Source organism: Astyanax mexicanus, chromosome 8, assembly GCF_023375975.1.
Source record: "Astyanax mexicanus isolate ESR-SI-001 chromosome 8, AstMex3_surface, whole genome shotgun sequence".
Classification (NCBI taxonomy): domain Eukaryota; kingdom Metazoa; phylum Chordata; class Actinopteri; order Characiformes; family Acestrorhamphidae; genus Astyanax; species Astyanax mexicanus.
In genome coordinates, this window is record NC_064415.1 from 1,267,299 (window position 1) to 1,290,600 (window position 23,302).

General features: G+C 37.2%; 1 protein-coding gene across 2 annotated transcripts in view; it reads left to right on the plus strand.

The window, feature by feature from the left end:
• The first annotated feature begins 1,000 nt into the window (after window positions 1-1,000).
• Window positions 1,001-23,302, plus strand: part of LOC111191225 (serine-rich adhesin for platelets-like) — a 51,743-nt gene continuing 29,441 nt past the window's right edge. For both annotated transcript variants that reach the window (XM_049482578.1, XM_049482579.1), the window contains exons 1-14: window positions 1,001-1,082; window positions 1,294-1,322; window positions 2,040-2,061; window positions 2,442-2,469; window positions 2,608-2,656; window positions 3,100-3,243; window positions 4,391-4,578; window positions 5,346-5,449; window positions 5,618-5,700; window positions 9,425-9,592; window positions 9,962-10,161; window positions 10,252-10,361; window positions 12,235-12,353; window positions 12,453-13,546. In XM_049482578.1, coding sequence (XP_049338535.1) covers window positions 1,043-1,082; window positions 1,294-1,322; window positions 2,040-2,061; window positions 2,442-2,469; window positions 2,608-2,656; window positions 3,100-3,243; window positions 4,391-4,578; window positions 5,346-5,449; window positions 5,618-5,700; window positions 9,425-9,592; window positions 9,962-10,161; window positions 10,252-10,361; window positions 12,235-12,353; window positions 12,453-13,546 — 2,378 coding nt within the window. In that variant the 5' untranslated portion in view covers window positions 1,001-1,042. The remainder of the gene's footprint in view (window positions 1,083-1,293; window positions 1,323-2,039; window positions 2,062-2,441; window positions 2,470-2,607; window positions 2,657-3,099; window positions 3,244-4,390; window positions 4,579-5,345; window positions 5,450-5,617; window positions 5,701-9,424; window positions 9,593-9,961; window positions 10,162-10,251; window positions 10,362-12,234; window positions 12,354-12,452; window positions 13,547-23,302) is intronic.

Here is a 23,302-nt window from a genome sequence, read left to right on the forward strand (position 1 = left end):
ATGTATTTAATATTTTTGAATTTGAAAAAAATATATATAAATAATAATATATATATATATATATATATATATATATATATATATATATATATATATATATATATATATATATATATATATATATTATCGAAAACAAGATCATATAAAACCAGAAAAGATAAAATAAGATAAGGTAGGATAGAATAAAATCAGAAAAGACAAAATCAGATAAGATAAAATTTGATAAGTGATCAGTTCAGATAAAATCAGATAAGATAAAAATAAAATAACATAAAATCAGATTAGATGAAATAAAAATAAGATAAGATAAAAAAAATAGATGAAACAAAATAAGATAAAATAAAAATTGATAAGATAAAAATAAAATAAGATAAGATAAAATCAGATAAGATAAGATAAAATCAGATAAGATAAGATAAAATTACAAAAGATAAGATAAAATCAGATAAGATAAGATAAAATCAGATAAGATAAGATAAAATTACAAAAGATAAGATAAAATCAGATAAGATAAGATAAAATTACAAAAGATAAGATAAAATCAGGTAAGATGAGATACAATAAGACAATATACTTTTATTGTAATTTTACAGTGTTCAACAAAATTGAGCAGCAGTCCTAAATTTAAGAGACAGTGGATGTATTACAATATATACAAAATAAATAAATTAAATAACTGCTATACATTATTAAGTGTATTTATAATAGTTTAATCTAGATTTGTTTATTTTCTTGGAAACAAGAAACAGGACATCCTCGTCTATAGCACAGCTGAACCTGAGAGGAGCTGCCGAGGTGGAAATTACCACAATAAAAGTGTTTTTTAAAGGTTATGAAATGTTTATAAAAGTTTTAAGCAGGACTTTATTTTATTATTTAAAAAAAAACACATTTCAGCTATTAATGGAAAAAATATGTTTTAGGATTTAGTGGCTCTTTATTAAAACAGCGGGCACTGTCAGCATAACTCAGATTTCATTATTTTTTATTCTGTATTTTTAGATTTAAAGGATGAAAAAGTGAGACCTGCATCAAAGCCGTTATGGAGAGAAACAGGAAGAGCCTTGTTCCGCTCTGGACGGGTAAATTCTGATCAATTAATAACAAATACCTTTATATATATATATTGTTTTTGTCTATATAAGCATTTTCAGAACTTAATAAAATATTTGCATTGTAATAAAATACATTTTTAATAAGTTATTGATGATTAATCAATAGAAAATGAATTTTGGACATCAGATTTGTGTGTTTATTGTTTAGTTTTAACTGTTTTTTGTTCTTTTTCCTCAGGATTAGTAATTGTACTGCTTAACAAACAGGTACATTTTACACACACACACACACACACACACACACACACATACACACACACCTGGTTCATCTGGTTGCTTAGTTTAACCGGTATAAAGTATATTATAGTTGTTTAAGTTAAATTCAGATTTCTTTTTATTATTATTTTAAAATGTTCTGTATTGTTGATTAATACTAAACTCATCCAACCTATGAAGAAAAACACATGGAATTATTTAGTAAGTATCTCCTCTTGTTTAGATGATGAGTTTTGAACATCTCTGCTGGATTTTCTCAGTCAGTTTTATGAGGTACAGTCACCTGGAATTCAGTCTTTCAGTTAACAGCTGTGCTGAACTCATCAAGAGTTAATTACTTGAATTTCTTGCCTCTTAATGATTTGGAGAGCATCAGTTTCAAGAATGTCAAGAACTTTGGAAGTTTCCACAAGTGCACTCACAGCAAAGACCGTTAGATACGTTATAAGGATGAAACTGGCACTCATCAGGGCCGCCCGAGGAAAGAGCAGGAAGAGCGAGAGTTAACAGCTCCCCAGATTAAAGCTCCTAAATGCTTCTTCACAGAGTATTTTTGTTTGTTTAACAGTATAATCTGATAGACCACTTCACTATTTATTTAGTATGTAGGAAAAAAATATTCAGCCTTATAATTGGAAATTCTAATTTACTTATAAACTGACTAATGAGTAAATCTGATTTTATTTCACTTTTAATTCTTTATTTCAGTGTCAGTCCAGCTTTACTGAAGGTAAGAGGATTAAATCTATGATTTGTAGAGAGTTTTAATTTTCTATATTTTTGCAATAAATAAATATAATCATTCAGTATTGGAGGTATTCCTCAATTAACTTGTTTTTGATTATAGCACATCCTTATTTTAATTTATCCTTTTAAACTTTTTGAATAAAAGCCCTTTTTGTGTCACTACCCCTCTAATGCACACATGGGTCAAAAATAACCCGCATTCATTTCCTATAGAACTTCATGTTTGACCCATGTGTGCATTAGAGGGGTAGTGATACAAAAAGAGCTTTTATTTAAAAAAGGAAAAAATAAAAAATAAAATAAGGATGTACAGTAAGTAATGTGTGTGTGTGTGTGTGTGTGTGTGTGTGTGTGTGTTTGCAGGTCCAGCTCAGACTCTCTCGGGAAGCCGGTCAGTAAACTGTACTGTAATACTGTACTGCAGGAAGATCATCTATATTAATTATTGTCATATATATGAATAACAGTCACAGAATATATACTGCAATATACTAAAATAACTATGTGATTTTTTTATTAACTCAAACAGAGCGGCGGAAACATGTAACTCCACCCTACTGACCAACACACCCTCTGTGGTAAGAACCTAAACCTGTAAAATCAACACAAATTATATTTATTGAAGTATCTATCTATCTATCTATCTGTCTGTCTGTCTGTTCATCTATCTATTTGTCTGTCTGTTCATCTATCTATCTATCTATCTATCTATCTATCTATCTATCTATCTATCTATCTCTGTCTGTCTGCTCATCTATCTATTTGTCTACCTGTCCATTTATCTATCTATCTATTTGTCTGTCTGTCTGTCTGTCTGTCTGTCTATCTGGCTACACTCTATTGCTGAAAGTATTAGTTTACCTGTGCAGTGAACTGATCTCAGGTGCTCCTGATTGTGATGGAGGTGTGTGAAGGTTAGAGGAAGGACAGGCTGTACAGAACAGTCTCAGCTAGTTTAACGCTGGTTAAATGTTAATAAAAACGAACAGCTAAACTAACGTGAGCCGTCTCTCTGTTACAGGTATCAGACGCGATGGTGAATATCAGCAGTAAGGTTTTATATGGAGTCTGGAATAAAGAGGACCTCCCAGCGGGAACACTGCAACACCTTCAGACCCGCCTCACACAGATCATCCAATCAGCTCTCAACCTCTCAGCTACACTGGTGAGTCACATCATTACAAAACACCTGTATTACCATTATCTATCTATCTGTCTGTCTATCTGTCTGTCTGTGTATCTGTCTACCTCCCTGTCTAATAATTTAAATATCTATCTATCTATCTATCTATCTATCTATCTATCTATCTATCTATCTATCTATCTATCTATCTGTCTGTCTGTCTGTCTGTCTGTCTGTCTGTCTGTCTGTCTGTCTGTCTGTCTGTCTGTGTATCTGTCTACCTCCCTGTCTAATAATTTAATTATCTATCTATCTATCTATCTATCTATCTATCTATCTATCTATCTATCTATCTATCTATCTATCTATCTATCTATCTATCTATCTGTCTGTCTGTCTGTCTGTCTGTCTGTCTGTCTGTCTGTCTGTCTGTCTGTCCATCTATTTGTCTGTCTGTCAATTTGTCTGTCTCTCCATCTGTCTGTCTATATGTCTGTGTGTCTGTCTGTCTGTCTGTCTATCTATCTATCTATCTATCTATCTATCTATCTATCTATCTATCTATCTATATGTCTGTCTGTCTGTTTGTCTGTCTGTCTGTCGGTCAGTATGTTTTTCTGAATGTCTACCTGTCTGTTCATTTATCTACCTGTCTTCTTGTCATTGTGTCTGCATGTCTGTCTGTCTACCTACCAGTCTATTGATCTGTCTGCTTCTAAATGTCTGCTTCTATCTATCTATCTATCTATCTATCTATCTATCTATCTATCTATCTATCTATCTATCTATCTATCTATCTATCTATCTATCTATCTATCTATCTATCTATCTATCTATCTATCTAATGTCTACCTGTCTGTTAATTCATCTGTCTGTCTGTCTGACCGGCCTGGATGTGATGTCACTGATCATCAGTCAGAGGTTTCTTTAATAAAGGGGCGGAGTTATCTCAAGATAACTGCGTGAACAGTGAATTCTCTGATATGTTTAAATAGCCTGATATCAAATTAAAAAAACCTATATAATACTATATGTGTAATAATGTGTTCATTCAGAGAAGACTGTTGAAATATATATTGTTGTAAATGTAAACAGCTGTTCTGCTGCAGACACTAAATGCATGTTATACTGATATAATCCAGCACATTCTGATTATAATCTCTGATCTGATATAATCTGTCTCCTTCAGAACACAGAGGCCGATGCTGATGTCATCATGCTGTTCCGCTCTCTGGAGACGCTCAGCGGCTGCAACAGTCTGAAGTTTGTGGAGTCGTGGGGTCAGATGAAGCTTCTGCCTCTCCTCCAACATATAACCCCCGACTTCCTGATCAGACTGAGCCACGTTAACCTCACCTGTGAAGCCTATCAGACCATGTACGCTCTTTATATACCTTTATCTCTTTAAATGAAGAGAACACACTATGAGCCCTATTTTAGTGATCTATAGAAAACAGTAAAGCGTGCACCATGCAGCTTGATTTAGGACAAGTCAGTGTGTCTTTGCTATCATAACGACGGGAAATGTACACCTTGTGCATCTCTAAAAGCAAAGCAAAAGTCATGTTCTAATTCTCTTAATTAATTATGGCTTTGGTTAATTTTGTATTTCATGCGTAAAGTGAAATAAACCAATCAGAGTGTCTCTTGCTCATCATTCTCTTTAAGAGTAGATCAGGTGAGCTCTGACTTTGGTGGATTGCTATTGTAACGGTGCAGCTACCTGGACGTGTTCAACAAACTCTTCTCAGCAGAGGAAACTGAGCTGCTGGTTTACGCTGTGAAGGAGCTCCAGCAGCTCATTTACGGGAACAGCAATGTTATTTTATTTACTATTCTGTTTATTGTTGATGTAAAAGTTGGGTTTGTGCTGCTGTGTGTTCATGTGTGTGTTACCGAGATAGCGATGAACGTCTGACTGTTGGCATCTGTCTAGGTTGTATTCAGTCAGTGGAGCTCCTGTGTTTTCTGTTACCAAGATAAACAAGATAAAACTCCAGAAATGTACCTGAACACACCTCATTTCCAGAACACCACGCCCATCAGTGTAGATATATTCAGAAATGACTAATGAAAGTTATTTCTTTCTCTGTTCTCAAGTCTTTATAACTGTAGTAAATTGTTCTATCCTGTCTAATTTCCAGTGTAAGACTCCTGAGCATAAACAGTGAACTTATTTCTGAAGAAAACCAGAGACTGATCTACACCCACTTCATCTACACTTACCTGTCCAGAACAGACACAACAGGTATGATTACCAGAATACACTACTTTAATTTGCTATACATTAGTTTCTACAGGATGTAACTACATTTATTACAGTTTATCACAAATTCTAACACAAGATAATGATTCTCAACTGTTTTTACAGTATTTGTACAGATGATTTAGGCATAAATGTCTGTTTTGATCTCAGATCCAGGTTGTGTTTCGCATGTGACTGATATCATGGAATGGCTGGAGATGAACTTTGGAGTATTCTTCACTAATATCTCACAGGTACAGCTGGAGTCTCATATTAAACCTTCAATTCAAGGAATGTTTACCAATGGAATTTCCATGCATGGCCAGCTCAAGTACGGTTTTGTATAAGGTTGATGGTGTGGCTGGTCTACTAGAATGATTGCCGACCAAGCAAGACTACCAGTATGACCAAGGTGATTAACCAGCTGGGAATGGTGGTTTACCAGCTTAGTCATGCTGGTAATACTCTTCAACCAGCCATACGTGTCAACCATGGCCAGCATTACTAAAGTAGTTGACCAGCTTACACATGGTAGTCGTACTCCTCAACTGGCACGGTCAAGCGTGGTCATAGTACTCAATGACCATGACCAGCATTACCAAAGACAAAGGCAAGACCATGCCTGAAAATAGTGGTTATTGATTGGCATGGTCATGCTTGGTAAAAATTATCAACCATAGTCATGGTGGTTTACTATGGAGTGAATTTTGTGCCAAAAGTTTTACACAAAAAAATAAAATCCGCAATCAAAATGTTAGGAATCAAAAGCAAAAATTATATGTTACAAATTCAAAAGAGAAAAAAAAATATATAGCAAATATATATTTTTAAATATACTTGGTTATTTTATTATCCTTTGCAGTTATTTGAAAATTATTTCAGTTTGGTCTTTGCTTTTATTTTTGTGTTTTTGTGAATTTTCTGTGGATTTTTTGGGGATTTTTCTGTTAAAGACTTTTGCTTCTGGAATCCCTCTTTTGCTTCTGCTTCAGTTTTTTGCTTCTGAGTTTTGGCACAGTTTTCACGGGTGGGCGGGGCTTAGAAGAAGGGGTTCCCCTTGAATCTCCATTGGTCAGCTGGTTCTGGACTGGCGGGTTCCCTGAACCCTCGTCTGAGACTGACCACGCCCCCAAACACCCCGCCAGCTTCAAGCGTCCTTCCAAACACGGAGTGAACAGCAGCTTCCAGCAAACAGCAACAGCAGCAGATACTTTTACAATTAAATATTATACAAACGTTATGTTCACAAGTCACATTAGCGAGAGTGCTAAATATTCATGCTGAAAGTAGGTAACTACCTAACTCACTAGCTCAATGACTAGCTAACTCACTAGCTCACTGAGTAGGTAACTCACTAGTTCACTGACTAGGTAACTCACTAGTTCACTGACTAGCTAACTCACTAGTTCTCTAAATGGGTAACTCACTAGTTCACTGACTAGCTAACTCACTAGTTCTCTGAATAGGTAACTCACTAGTTCACTGAATAGCTAACCCACTAGTTCACTGACTAGCTAACTCACTAGTTCTCTGACTAGGTAACTCACTAGTTCACTGAATAGCTAACCCACTAGTTCTCTGACTATGTAACTCACTAGTTCACTGACTAGGTAGCATTCTAATTCATTAGCTCATTGAGTAGGTAAGTAGCTAACTCAGTAGCACACTTACTATGTAACTCACTGGTTCACTGACTAGGTAACTCACTTGCTCACTGAGTAAGTAACCTGCTAACTTATTAGCTCACTGAGTAGGTAACTCACTAGTTCACTGACTAAGTAATTCACTAGCTCACTGAGTAGGTAACTAACTCACTAGTTCACTGGCTAGATAACTCACTAGTTTGCTGGCTAGGTTGCTCACTAGCTCACTGAGTAGGTAACTAGCTAACTCACTAGCTCATTGACTAAGATAACTGACTAGCTCACTGAGTAGGTAACTAGCTAACTCACTAGCTCATTCACTAAGATAACTGACTAGTTCACTGATTAGGTAATTAGCTAACTCACTAGCTCATTGACTAGGTAACTATCATAATTTGCGCGTGAATATTTAGCACATCTTGCTAATGTGAGCTTTTAAATGGAGTGAAACAGAGAATAATATAACATAATATAACATTAAACATAACGTTTGTATAATATTTAATTGTAAAAGTATCTGCTGCTGTTGCTGTTTGCTGGAAGCTGCTGTTCACTCCGTGTTTGGAAGGACGCTTGAAGCTGGCGGGTGTTTGGGGGCGTGGTCAGTCTCAGACGAGGGTTCAGGGAACCCGCCAGTCCAGAACCAGCTGACCAATGGAGATTCAAGGGGAACCCCTTCTTCTAAGCCCCGCCCACCCGTGAAAACTGTGCCAAAACTCAGAAGCAAAAAACTGAAGCAGAAGCAAAAGAGGGATTCCAGAAGCAAAAGTCTTTAACAGAAAAATCCAAAAAAAATCCACAGAAAATTCACAAAAACACAAAAATAAAAGCAAAGACCAAACTGAAATAATACTGCAAAGGATAATAAAATAACCAAGTATATTTAAAAATATATATTTGCTATATATTTTTTCTCTTTTGAATTTGTAACATACAATTTTTGCTTTTGCGGATTTATTTTTTTTGTGTAAAACTTTTGGCACAAAATTCACTCCATAGTTTACCAGCATGGTGAAGCTTGGTCATACTACAGTAGTTAATGACCACGACCAGCAATACCAAGGTGATTGTCCAGCATGACCAGCTGGACCATGGTTGATCATCCTGGTCATGGTGGTTGACCAGCTTGAACATGGTGGTCATACTTGTCAACCAGCGTGGTCAAACTCATATTTGTCATATTAGTCGACGGCCATGACCAGTATTACCAAAGGGATTGCCCTGGTCATGCTCGTAGGAATAAGTGGTCATGCTGGTCATGGGGTTAGTCAGGTCAGATCATAGTGATAACCATAGTGGTTTTACTCATTAATTGGCTTGGTCAAGCTTGGTCAAACTAATTGATGACCATGGTCATGCTGGACATAGTAGTCATAGTAGTCTTGCCAACTTGCACATGGTGGTCATACCCGTCAACTGGCATGGTCAAACTTGATAATAGTAGTTTACGACCATGACCAGCAGTACCAAAGTGATTTACCAGCAAAATGGTCAAGACCATGCCTGACCTTAGTGGTTATTCTAATTAACCAGCATGGAAAAGTTTGGTCATACTAGTTGACGACTATGACCACCAATATATAGGTGATTTACCAGCATGACCAGCTGGACCATGCTGATGATGGTGGTTGACCAGCATGGTTGAGCTTGGTCATAGTAGTCTACGACCTTGACCAGCATTACCAATGTGATTGTCCTGGTCATGCTGGTCATGGGGGTAAGTCACGTCAGACCATAGTGGTTTTACTCATTGATTGACATGGTCAAGCTTGGTCAAACGAATTGACTATTTGATCATAGTAGTTGATGAATATGACCAGCAGTACCAAAGTGATTGACCAGCAAAATTGTCAAGACCAAGCCTGACCATAGTGGTTATACTAGTTGATGATCATGACCAGCAATACCAAAGGGAATATACCAGCATGACCAGCTAGACAATGGTTGATCATCCTGGTCATGGTGGTTAACCAGCTTACATATGGTGGTTATACTAGTTTTACTCATTGATTGGCATGGTCAAGCTTGGTCAAACTAATTAATTACCATGGTCATGCTGGTCATGCTGGACATGCTAGGCATGGAGGTTGACCAGCTTGATCATGATTGGCCGTGTAGGTAATATCTCTTAACCAGCATGGTCTAGTTAGATGATACTAGTTGATGATACCAAGGTGATTGACCAGCAAGACCAGCTAGACCATACTACCATGCTATTGGGTGTGCTTTCACTTAGATTATCATCTTAAACCAGTCATCTTCAAAAACTGGTCTTTATCTGGCTTTTTATCTTGACTTACATTCATACTTACCTTTTACTTTTCTTTAAAAACAGTTTTCATCACTGAGATTCTTGAGTCCGTCCCAAATAGCCGAACTAACGCTTCACTCTGAAGCTCTGCACAGCACATATCTGATCAACATCATCTTCAGACATCTGGAGGAAGGTCCTGCCCTGCAGAACATCAAGGAGTTCATGATGCATCTGATCAATAACTCAACGGTACAGTCCCAGTGATCTATTCTCAGATACACTATATATCCAGATAATTATTGGGGTAATTTTTATTACACCAACATCATCCTCACCTCACTAACCTGATCTCTTGTTGCTGAATGCAGTCAAATTTAATTCCTGACAGAAATTCTGTAAATTCAAAATCTAGTAGATCATCTTCCCTGGTCAGTAGAGACAGTTGCTGCAAAAAAGCAAGATAAACTCTTTGTTAATTCCCATAGATTTATACAAATCTAAAATCAATAAACGACAGAAGCAAGTGTCCCAAAACTTTGGACCATTTAGTGCCTTTTTAGTTGTTTTTTCATGAAAACAGCATGTAGTGATTTACTCTTCCTCTTTTCTTTCTGAAAGATCCTCAACATGAGTCCTGAGGTTCGGGACGTCATGATGAATCGGACCTTCATCATCATCAGGGTTAAATTCCCAGAATTTACAGACTCAGACTGGAGAGACTGGTTCAACATCACACTGGTTCCTCTGCTCCCCAGTCTGACGCCGGAGATGCTAACAGCTGTAATAGCAGATCTCCACTGCACCACTTATCAGATAATGTGAGTGATAAGATTCTTCTTATAGACAGAAAACCCTGGATTTAAGAAACGTTTTACATCACTGACATGAACTTCAATCCTCTTTAACAGTGTTGAAGGATTGAACAAGGCGTTCGATCAGATGACTCTGAGCAGAAGACAGGAAATCACACTGGTTCTGATTCATTACCTGAAGGAATCTGAAAATCTCAACAGCTTAGGTAAATAATTAAACCTATCAGCTCATAATTCCTTATTTATTACTGTTAGTAGCTAGTTTTCATTCACTGAGCTTTACTGATTTTTTTTAAATGTGCAGAAAAACACAGAAATATTGCAAAATCATTTTATGTAGTATAGTGAAGTATAGAGGAGTATGGGCAAAATATCAGTGATATTTTATCTCCTCTATACTCCCTATAAACCTCTGTACTCCCCTATACTCCTCTATACTACTATATACTCTCTATACTCTCCTATTACCCCATACTCTCCTAAAGTCCTCTTTAATCCCGATATTACCCTATACTCCTCTATACTCTCCTATACTCCTGTGTACTACCTTATACTCCTCTATACTACCCTATACCCCTATATACAACCCTATACTCTATACTCCTCTATACCACTGTATAGTCCTCTATGCTACCCTATGCACTCTATACTACCAATATACACGCTATACTCTCCTATACTTTTCTATACTACCCTGTACTCCTCTGTACTACCCTTTACTCCTCTATACTACCATATACTCCTCTATACTACCCTTTACTCCTCTATACTACCATATAATCCTCTATACTCCCATATACTCCTCTATCCTCCCATATACTCCTCTATTCTACCATATACTCCTCTATACTACCATATACTCCTCTATCCTCCCATATACTCCTCTATACTCCCATATACTCCTCTATTCTACCATATACTCCTCTATACTCCCATATACTCCTCTATACTCCCATATACTCCTCTATACTACCATATACTCCTCTATACTGCCATATACTCCTCTATACTGCCATATACTCCTCTATACTGCCATATACTGCTCTATACTACCATATACTCCTCTATACTCCCATATACTCCTCTATTCTACCATATACTCCTCTATACTACCATATACTCCTCTATCCTCCCATATACTCCTCTATACTACCATATACTCCTCTATACTACCATATACTCCTCTATACTCCCATATACTCCTCTATCCTCCCATATACTCCTCTATTCTACCATATACTCCTCTATACTGCCATATACTCCTCTATACTTCCATATACTCCTCTATACTCCCATATACTCCTCTATTCTACCATATACTCCTCTATACTACCCTATACTCATCTATACTCCCATTTACTCCTCTACACCACACTATACTCCTCTATACCACCCTATGGTCCTCTATACTACCATATACACTCTATATTACCCAAAACTCATTTTACTCCCATCTATTGTATTTGTTATCCTATACTGCTTTACTACCCTATACTCTTTATACTACACTATAACCCTATACTCTTCTATTTTACCTTATACCCCCTATATACCCCTGAATTTTCCTTACTCCCTTTACACCCCTTTACATTCCTATACTGCCCTCTATTACCCTCTATTATCTGATACTCCCTATAGTACCCTATACTCTCTTTGCCATCATGAACTACCCTATTATCCCTTATACTTCGTTATACTACCTGAAACTACCCTATACTTCCAATTGTAACCCATCATATGAACAGCATTTCAAAAGATGCTTTAGACATTTTTAAAAAATCCAAACTAAATACTGGTCTGAAAAAAATGGTTTTATACTATTCTTTCAGAACTGTCTGGAGTGTATGCACTCCCATATCTGTGGGGGACATTAGGGTGGTGTGGAGTTTTCAAACTTCTTCAAGTAGTAACAAGGAACTACAATAAATTACTATAAAGATGATTCTGCTAATTCATAGTAGTTTTCATCATCTCTAGTATTTTTACAGATTTTTGTGATAAATTCAATTTTGTGATAATTTTAGATGGAAACACAGCTAAAGGTCTGTTTAAAACCATGATCTTAATTCATCGTTGCAGGATTACCTTGTGGATTTAACACAAACACTGTCAATGCCTGGTTTTCGGTGAACTTTGGCAAATATTTCATTTATGTGACCATTGAAGATCTGAAGTTGCTCAATCATGACTGCTCCAATGTAAGTTCCTAAAGTAGTTCCTGCACTATTTCTTAAATTGCCAACATAATTGTTATAACGTAAATATAACATTACCTCAATTATTCTCTAATTTCACAGCCTGCATCACTGGGAACAACTGTTGGACATCAATCTCCAACAACATTTTCCGTCTCTAGGACAGACAGTGAAACATTAATAAGTACTAAGAGGATGTCTACACCTGAAGAGAGTGCAGCCACTGCTATAGATCATTTTACTCCAGAAATGGAAACAGCACACAGTGAGGTTACTTCTGGATTTCCAAATACCGAACGCAATACAGTTACAACTCTAGCTCTGACCCCAGCAGTGATAATGTCTACACAAATTTCCACAAGTGGAAAAGAAGAATCGGCTATTTTGAGCACAATATCTGGTGAACACGTAATTTCAACAACCGCAGAATCTGGAACTTCATCTGAAACAACAAAGGACGGATCTGGAATTTCATCAGAAATAACAACAAAGGGAGAATCTGGAACTTCATCGGAAACAACAAAGGATGGATCTGGAACTTCATCTGAAACAACAAAGGATGGATCTGGAACTTCAAAAGAGATAACAACAAAGGGAGAATCTGGAAGTTCAACAGGGATAACAACAAAGGAAGAATCTGGAACTTCATCAAAAACAACAACAAAGGGAGAATCTGGAAGTTCAACAGACATAACAACAAGGGTAGAATCTGGAACTTCATCTGAAACAACAACAAAGAGGGAATCTGGAAGTTCAACAGAAATAACAACAAAGGGAGAATCTGGAACTTCAACAGAAAGAACAACAAAAGGAGAATCTGGAACTTCATCTGAAACAACAAAGGAAATATCTGGAACTTCAACAGACATAACAACAAAGGCAGAATCTGGAACTTCATCAGAAACAACAAAAGGAGAATCTGGAACTTCAACTGAAATAACAACTAATGGAGGACCTGAAAGTTCATCTGAAACAACAAAGGACGGATCTGGAACTTCAAAAGACATAACAACAAAGGGAGAATATGGAACTTCAACAGAAATAACAACAAAGGGAGAATCTGGAACTTCATCTGAAACAACAAAAGGAGAATCTGGAACTTCAACTGAAATAACAACTAATGGAGGACCTGAAAGTTCATCTGAAACAACAAAGGACGGATCTGGAACTTCAAAAGACATAACAACAAAGGGAGAGTATGGAACTTCAACAGAAATAACAACAAAGGGAGAATATGGAACTTCATCAGAAATAACAACAAAGGGAGAATCTGGAACTTCATCTGAAACAACAAAAGGAGAATCTGGAACTTCAACTGAAATAACAACTAATGGAGGACCTGAAAGTTCATCTGAAACAACAAAGGACGGATCTGGAACTTCAAAAGACATAACAACAAAGGGAGAATATGGAACTTCAACAGAAATAACAACAAAGGGAGAATATGGAACTTCAACAGAAATAACAACAAAGGGAGAATCTGGAACTTCATCTGAAACAACAAAGGGAGAATCTGGAACTTCATCTGAAACAACAAAGGACGGATCTGGAACTTCAACAGAAATAACAACAAAGGGAGCATCTGGAACTTCATCAGAAACAACAAAAACAAAGGGAGAATCTGGAACTTCATCTGAAACAACAAAGGGAGAATCTGGAAGTTCATCAGAAATAACAACAAAGGGAGAATCTGAAACTTCATCTGAAACAACAAAGGGAGAATCTGGAACTTCAACAGACATAACAACAAAGGGAGAATCTGGAACTTCATCTGAAACAACAAAGGATGGATCTGGAACTTCAACAGAAACAACAAAGAGAGGATCTGGAAGTTCATCAGAAATAACAACAAAGGGAGAATCTGAAACTTCTACAGAAATAACAACAACAAAGGGAGAATCTGGAAGTTCAAAAGAAATAACAACAAAGGGAGAATCTGGAACTTCATCTGAAACAACAAAGGGAGAATCTGGAACTTCAACAGACATAACAACAAAGGGAGAATCTGGAACTTCATCTGAAACAACAAAGGATGGATCTGGTACTTCAACAGAAACAACAAAGAGAGGATCTGGAAGTTCATCAGAAATAACAACAAAGGGAGATTCTGAAACTTCTACAGAAATAACAACAAAGGACGGATCTGGAACTTCTACAGAAATAACAACAAAGGGAGAATCAGGAACTTCATCTGAAACAACAAAGGACGGATCTGGAACTTCAACAGAAATAACAACAAAGGGAGACTCTGGAAGTTCATCAGAAATAACAACAAAGGGAGAATCTGGAAGTTCATCAGAAAGAACAACAAAGGGAGAATCAGGAACTTCATCTGAAACAACAAAGGACGGATCTGGAACTTCAACAGAAACAACAAAGGGAGAATCTGGAAGTTCATCAGAAATAACAACAAAGGGAGAATCTGGAACTTCATCTGAAACAACAAAGGACGGATCTGGAACTTCATCTGAAACAACAAAGGACGGATCTGGAACTTCAACAGAAATAACAACAAAGGGAGAATCTGGAAGTTCATCAGAAATAACAACAAAGGGAGAATCTGGAACTTCATCTGAAACAACAAAGGACGGATCTGGAACTTCATCAGAAAGAACAACAAAGGGAGAATCTGGAACTTCATCTGAAACAACAAAGGGAGAATCTGGAAGTTCGTCTGAAACAACAAAGGACGGATCTGGAACTTCAACAGAAACAACAACAAAGGGAGAATCTGGAAGTTCAACAGACATAACAACAAAGGGAGAATCTGGAACTTCATCAGAAACAACAACAAAGGGAGAATCTGGAAATTCAAAAGAAATAACAACAAAGGGAGAATCTGAAACTTCATCTGAAACAACAAAGGACGGATCTGGAACTTCATCAGAAATAACAACAAAGGGAGAATCTGGAAGTTCATCAGAAAGAACAACAAAGGGAGAATCTGGAACTTCATCTGAAACAACAACAAAGGGAGAATCTGAAACTTCTACAGAAATAACAACAAAGGGAGAATCTGGAACTTCATCAGAAATAACAACAAAGGGAGAATCTGGAAGTTCATCAGAAAGAACAACAAAGGGAGAATCTGGAACTTCATCTGAAACAAAAACAAAGGGAGAATCTGAAACTTCTACAGAAATAACAACAAAGGGAGAATCTGGAACTTCATCAGAAATAACAACAAAGGGAGAATCTGAAACTTCTACAGAAATAACAACAAAGGGAGAATCAGGAACTTCATCTGAAACAACAAAGGACGGATCTGGAACTTCAACAGAAATAACAACAAAGGGAGACTCTGGAAGTTCATCAGAAATAACAACAAAGGGAGAATCTGGAAGTTCATCAGAAAGAACAACAAAGGGAGAATCAGGAACTTCATCTGAAACAACAAAGGACGGATCTGGAACTTCAACAGAAACAACAAAGGGAGAATCTGGAAGTTCATCAGAAATAACAACAAAGGGAGAATCTGGAACTTCATCTGAAACAACAAAGGACGGATCTGGAACTTCATCTGAAACAACAAAGGACGGATCTGGAACTTCAACAGAAATAACAACAAAGGGAGAATCTGGAAGTTCATCAGAAATAACAACAAAGGGAGAATCTGGAACTTCATCTGAAACAACAAAGGACGGATCTGGAACTTCATCAGAAAGAACAACAAAGGGAGAATCTGGAACTTCATCTGAAACAACAAAGGGAGAATCTGGAAGTTCGTCTGAAACAACAAAGGACGGATCTGGAACTTCAACAGAAACAACAACAAAGGGAGAATCTGGAAGTTCAACAGACATAACAACAAAGGGAGAATCTGGAACTTCATCAGAAACAACAACAAAGGGAGAATCTGGAAATTCAAAAGAAATAACAACAAAGGGAGAATCTGAAACTTCATCTGAAACAACAAAGGACGGATCTGGAACTTCATCAGAAATAACAACAAAGGGAGAATCTGGAAGTTCATCAGAAAGAACAACAAAGGGAGAATCTGGAACTTCATCTGAAACAACAACAAAGGGAGAATCTGAAACTTCTACAGAAATAACAACAAAGGGAGAATCTGGAACTTCATCAGAAATAACAACAAAGGGAGAATCTGGAAGTTCATCAGAAAGAACAACAAAGGGAGAATCTGGAACTTCATCTGAAACAACAACAAAGGGAGAATCTGAAACTTCTACAGAAATAACAACAAAGGGAGAATCTGGAACTTCATCAGAAATAACAACAAAGGGAGAATCTGAAACTTCATCTGAAACAACAAAGGGAGAATCTGGAACTTCAACAGACATAACAACAAAGGGAGAATCTGGAAGTTCAAAAGAAATAACAACAAAGGGAGAATCTGGAACTTCATCTGAAACAACAAAGGGAGAATCTGGAACTTCAACAGACATAACAACAAAGGGAGAATCTGGAACTTCATCTGAAACAACAAAGGATGGATCTGGTACTTCAACAGAAACAACAAAGAGAGGATCTGGAAGTTCATCAGAAATAACAACAAAGGGAGATTCTGAAACTTCTACAGAAATAACAACAAAGGACGGATCTGGAACTTCTACAGAAATAACAACAAAGGGAGAATCAGGAACTTCATCTGAAACAACAAAGGACGGATCTGGAACTTCAACAGAAATAACAACAAAGGGAGACTCTGGAAGTTCATCAGAAATAACAACAAAGGGAGAATCTGGAAGTTCATCAGAAAGAACAACAAAGGGAGAATCAGGAACTTCATCTGAAACAACAAAGGACGGATCTGGAACTTCAACAGAAATAACAACAAAGGGAGAATCTGGAAGTTCATCAGAAATAACAACAAAGGGAGAATCTGGAACTTCATCTGAAACAACAAAGGACGGATCTGGAACTTCATCTGAAACAACAAAGGACGGATCTGGAACTTCAACAGAAATAACAACAAAGGGAGAATCTGGAAGTTCATCAGAAATAACAACAAAGGGAGAATCTGGAACTTCATCTGAAACAACAAAGGACGGATCTGGAACTTCATCAGAAATAACAACAAAGGGAGAATCTGGAACTTCATCTGAAACAACAAAGGACGGATCTGGAACTTCATCAGAAAGAACAACAAAGGGAGAATCTGGAACTTCATCTGAAACAACAAAGGGAGAATCTGGAAGTTCGTCTGAAACAACAAAGGACGGATCTGGAACTTCAACAGAAACAACAACAAAGGGAGAATCTGGAAGTTCAACAGACATAACAACAAAGGGAGAATCTGGAACTTCATCAGAAACAACAACAAAGGGAGAATCTGGAAATTCAAAAGAAATAACAACAAAGGGAGAATCTGAAACTTCATCTGAAACAACAAAGGACGGATCTGGAACTTCATCAGAAATAACAACAAAGGGAGAATCTGGAAGTTCATCAGAAAGAACAACAAAGGGAGAATCTGGAACTTCATCTGAAACAACAACAAAGGGAGAATCTGAAACTTCTACAGAAATAACAACAAAGGGAGAATCTGGAACTTCATCAGAAATAACAACAAAGGGAGAATCTGGAACTTCATCAGAAATAACAACAAAGGGAGAATCTGGAAGTTCATCAGAAAGAACAACAAAGGGAGAATCTGGAACTTCATCTGAAACAACAAAGGACGGATCTGGAACTTCACCAGAAACAACAAAGGACGGATCTGGAACTTCAACAGAAATAACAACCACAAAGGGAGAATCTGGAACTTCATCTGAAACAACAAAGGACGGATCTGGAACTTCAACAGAAACAACAACAAAGGGAGAATCTGGAACTTCATCAGAAATAACAACCACAAAGGGAGAATCTGGAACTTCATCTGAAACAACAAAGGACGGATCTGGAACTTCAACAGAAACAACAACAAAGGGAGAATCTGGAACATCATCAGAAATAACAACCACAAAGGGAGAATCTGGAACTTCATCTGAAACAACAAAGGACGGATCTGGAACTTCAACAGAAACAACAACAAAGGGAGAATCTGGAACTTCATCAGAAAGAACAACAAAGGGAGAATCTGGAACTTCATCTGAAACAACAAAGGACGGATCTGGAACTTCAACAGAAACAACAACAAAGGGAGAATCTGGAACTTCATCTGAAACAACAAAGGGAGAATCTGGAACTTCATCAGAAACAACAACAAAGGGAGAATCTGGAAATTCAAAGGAAATAACAACAAAGGGAGAATCTGGAACTTCATCTGAAACAACAAAGGACGGATCTGGAACTTCACCAGAAACAACAAAGGATGGATCTGGAACTTCAACAGAAATAACAACAAAGGGAGAATCTGGAAGTTCATCAGAAAGAACAACAAAGGGAGAATCTGGAACTTCATCTGAAACAACAAAGGGAGAATCTGGAACATCATCAGAAACAACAACAAAGGGAGAATCTGAAACTTCATCTGAAACAACAAAGGACGGATCTGGAACTTCATCAGAAATAACAACAAAGGGAGAATCTGGAAGTTCATCAGAAAGAACAACAAAGGGAGAATCTGGAACTTCATCTGAAACAACAACAAAGGGAGAATCTGAAACTTCTACAGAAATAACAACAAAGGGAGAATCTGGAACTTCATCAGAAATAACAACAAAGGGAGAATCTGGAGCTTCAGCTGAAACAACAAAGGACGGATCTGGAACTTCAACAGACATAACAACAAAGGCAGAATCTGGAAGTTCAAAAGAAATAACAACAAAGGGAGAATCTGGAACTTCATCAGAAATAACAACAAAGGGAGAATCTGGAACTTCATCTGAAACAACAAGGGACGGATCTGGAACTTCACTAGAAACAACAAAGGACGGATCTGGAACTTCAACAGAAATAACAACAAAGGGAGAATCTGGAAATTCAAAAGAAATAACAACAAAGGGAGAATCTGAAACTTCATCTGAAACAACAAAGGACGGATCTGGAACTTCATCAGAAATAACAACAAAGGGAGAATCTGGAAGTTCATCAGAAAGAACAACAAAGGGAGAATCTGGAGGTTCAAAAGAAATAACAACAAAGGGAGAATCTGGAACTTCATCAGAAATAACAACAAAGGGAGAATCTGGAACTTCATCTGAAACAACAAGGGACGGATCTGGAACTTCACTAGAAACAACAAAGGACGGATCTGGAACTTCAACAGAAATAACAACAAAGGGAGAATCTGGAACTTCATCAGAAACAACAACAAAGGGAGAATCTGGAAATTCAAAAGAAATAACAACAAAGGGAGAATCTGAAACTTCATCTGAAACAACAAAGGACGGATCTGGAACTTCATCAGAAATAACAACAAAGGGAGAATCTGGAAGTTCATCAGAAAGAACAACAAAGGGAGAATCTGGAGGTTCAAAAGAAATAACAACAAAGGGAGAATCTGGAACTTCATCAGAAATAACAACAAAGGGAGAATCTGGAACTTCATCTGAAACAACAAGGGACGGATCTGGAACTTCACTAGAAACAACAAAGGACGGATCTGGAACTTCAACAGAAATAACAACAAAGGGAGAATCTGGAAATTCAAAAGAAATAACAACAAAGGGAGAATCTGAAACTTCATCTGAAACAACAAAGGACGGATCTGGAACTTCAACAGAAATAACAACAAAGGGAGAATCTGAAACTTCTACAAAAATAACAACAAAGGGAGAATCTGGAAGTTCATCAGAAAGAACAACAAAGGGAGAATCTGGAACTTCATCTGAAACAACAACAAAGGGAGAATCTGAAACTTCTACAGAAATAACAACAAAGGGAGAATCTGGAACTTCATCAGAAATAACAACAAAGGGAGAATCTGGAGCTTCAGCTGAAACAACAAAGGACGGATCTGGAACTTCAACAGACATAACAACAAAGGCAGAATCTGGAAGTTCAAAAGAAATAACAACAAAGGGAGAATCTGGAAGTTCATCAGAAAGAACAACAAAGGGAGAATCTGGAGGTTCAAAAGAAATAACAACAAAGGGAGAATCTGGAACTTCATCAGAAATAACAACAAAGGGAGAATCTGGAACTTCATCTGAAACAACAAGGGACGGATCTGGAACTTCACCAGAAACAACAAAGGACGGATCTGGAACTTCAACAGAAATAACAACAAAGGGAGAATCTGGAACTTCATCACAAATAACAACCACAAAGGGAGAATCTGGAACTTCATCTGAAACAACAAAGGACGGATCTGGAACTTCAACAGAAACAACAACAAAGGGAGAATCTGGAACTTCATCAGAAAGAACAACAAAGAGAGAATCTGGAACTTCATCTGAAACAACAAAGGACGGATCTGGAACTTCATCAGAAAGAACAACAAAGGGAGAATATGGAACTTCATCTGAAACAACAAAGGGAGAATCTGGAACTTCATCAGAAACAACAACAAAGGGAGAATCTGGAAATTCAAAAGAAATAACAACAAAGGGAGAATCTGAAACTTCATCTGAAACAACAAAGGACGGATCTGGAACTTCAACAGAAATAACAACAAAGGGAGAATCTGAAACTTCTACAGAAATAACAACAAAGGGAGAATCTGGAACTTCATCAGAAATAACAACAAAGGGAGAATCTGGAGCTTCATCTGAAACAACAAAGGACGGATCTGGAACTTCAACAGACATAACAACAAAGGCAGAATCTGGAAGTTCAAAAGAAATAACAACAAAGGGAGAATCTGGAACTTCATCTGAAACAACAAAGGACGGATCTGGAACTTCAACAGAAACAACAACAAAGGGAGAATCTGGAACTTCATCTGAAACAACAAAGGGAGAATCTGGAACTTCAACAGATATAACAACAAAGGGAGAATCTGGAACTTCATCAGAAACAACAACAAAGGGAGAATCTGGAAATTCAAAAGAAATAACAACAAAGGGAGAATCTGAAACTTCATCTGAAACAACAAAGGGAGAATCTGAAACTTCATCTGAAACAACAAAGGACGGATCTGGAACTTCATCAGAAATAACAACAAAGGGAGAATCTGGAAGTTCATCAGAAAGAACAACAAAGGGAGGATCTGGAACTTCATCTGAAATAACAACAAAGGACGGATCTGGAACTTCATCAGAAATAACAACAAAGGGAGAATCTGGAACTTCAACAGACATAACAACAAAGGGAGAATCTGGAACTTCATCAGAAAGAACAACAAAGAGAGAATCTGGAACTTCATCTAAAACAACAAAGGACGGATCTGGAACTTCATCAGAAAGAACAACAAAGGGAGAATCTGGAACTTCATCTGAAACAACAAAGGACGGATCGGGAACTTCATCAGAAATAACAACAAAGGGAGAATCTGGAAGTTCATCAGAAAGAACAACAAAGGGAGAATCTGGAGGTTCAAAAGAAATAACAACAAAGGGAGAATCTGGAACTTCATCAGAAATAACAACAAAGGGAGAATCTGGAACTTCATCTGAAACAACAAGGGACGGATCTGGAACTTCACCAGAAACAACAAAGGACGGATCTGGAACTTCAACAGAAATAACAACAAAGGGAGAATCTGGAACTACATCAGAAATAACAACCACAAAGGGAGAATCTGGAACTTCATCTGAAACAACAAAGGACGGATCTGGAACTTCAACAGAAACAACAACAAAGGGAGAATCTGGAACTTCATCAGAAAGAACAACAAAGAGAGAATCTGGAAATTCATCTGAAACAACAAAGGACGGATCTGGAACTTCAACAGAAACAACAACAAAGGGAGAATCTGGAACTTCATCTGAAACAACAAAGGGAGAATCTGGAACTTCATCAGAAACAACAACAAAGGGAGAATCTGGAAATTCAAAAGAAATAACAACAAAGGGAGAATCTGAAACTTCATCTGAAACAACAAAGGACGGATCTGGAACTTCATCAGAAACAACAACAAAGGGAGAATCTGGAACTTCATCTGAAACAACAAAGGGAGAATCTGGAACTTCATCAGAAACTACAACAAAGGGAGAATCTGGAAATTCAAAAGAAATAACAACAAAGGGAGAATCTGAAACTTCATCTGAAACAACAAAGGACGGATCTGGAACTTCATCAGAAATAACAACAAAGGGAGAATCTGGAAGTTCATCAGAAAGAACAACAAAGGGAGAATCTGGAGGTTCAAAAGAAATAACAACAAAGGGAGAATCTGGAACTTCATCAGAAATAACAACAAAGGGAGAATCTGGAACTTCATCTGAAACAACAAGGGACGGATCTGGAACTTCACTAGAAACAACAAAGGACGGATCTGGAACTTCAACAGAAATAACAACAAAGGGAGAATCTGGAACTTCATCAGAAACAACAACAAAGGGAGAATCTGGAAATTCAAAAGAAATAACAACAAAGGGAGAATCTGAAACTTCATCTGAAACAACAAAGGACGGATCTGGAACTTCATCAGAAATAACAACAAAGGGAGAATCTGGAAGTTCATCAGAAAGAACAACAAAGGGAGAATCTGGAGGTTCAAAAGAAATAACAACAAAGGGAGAATCTGGAACTTCATCAGAAATAACAACAAAGGGAGAATCTGGAACTTCATCTGAAACAACAAGGGACGGATCTGGAACTTCACTAGAAACAACAAAGGACGGATCTGGAACTTCAACAGAAATAACAACAAAGGGAGAATCTGGAAATTCAAAAGAAATAACAACAAAGGGAGAATCTGAAACTTCATCTGAAACAACAAAGGACGGATCTGGAACTTCAACAGAAATAACAACAAAGGGAGAATCTGAAACTTCTACAAAAATAACAACAAAGGGAGAATCTGGAAGTTCATCAGAAAGAACAACAAAGGGAGAATCTGGAACTTCATCTGAAACAACAACAAAGGGAGAATCTGAAACTTCTACAGAAATAACAACAAAGGGAGAATCTGGAACTTCATCAGAAATAACAACAAAGGGAGA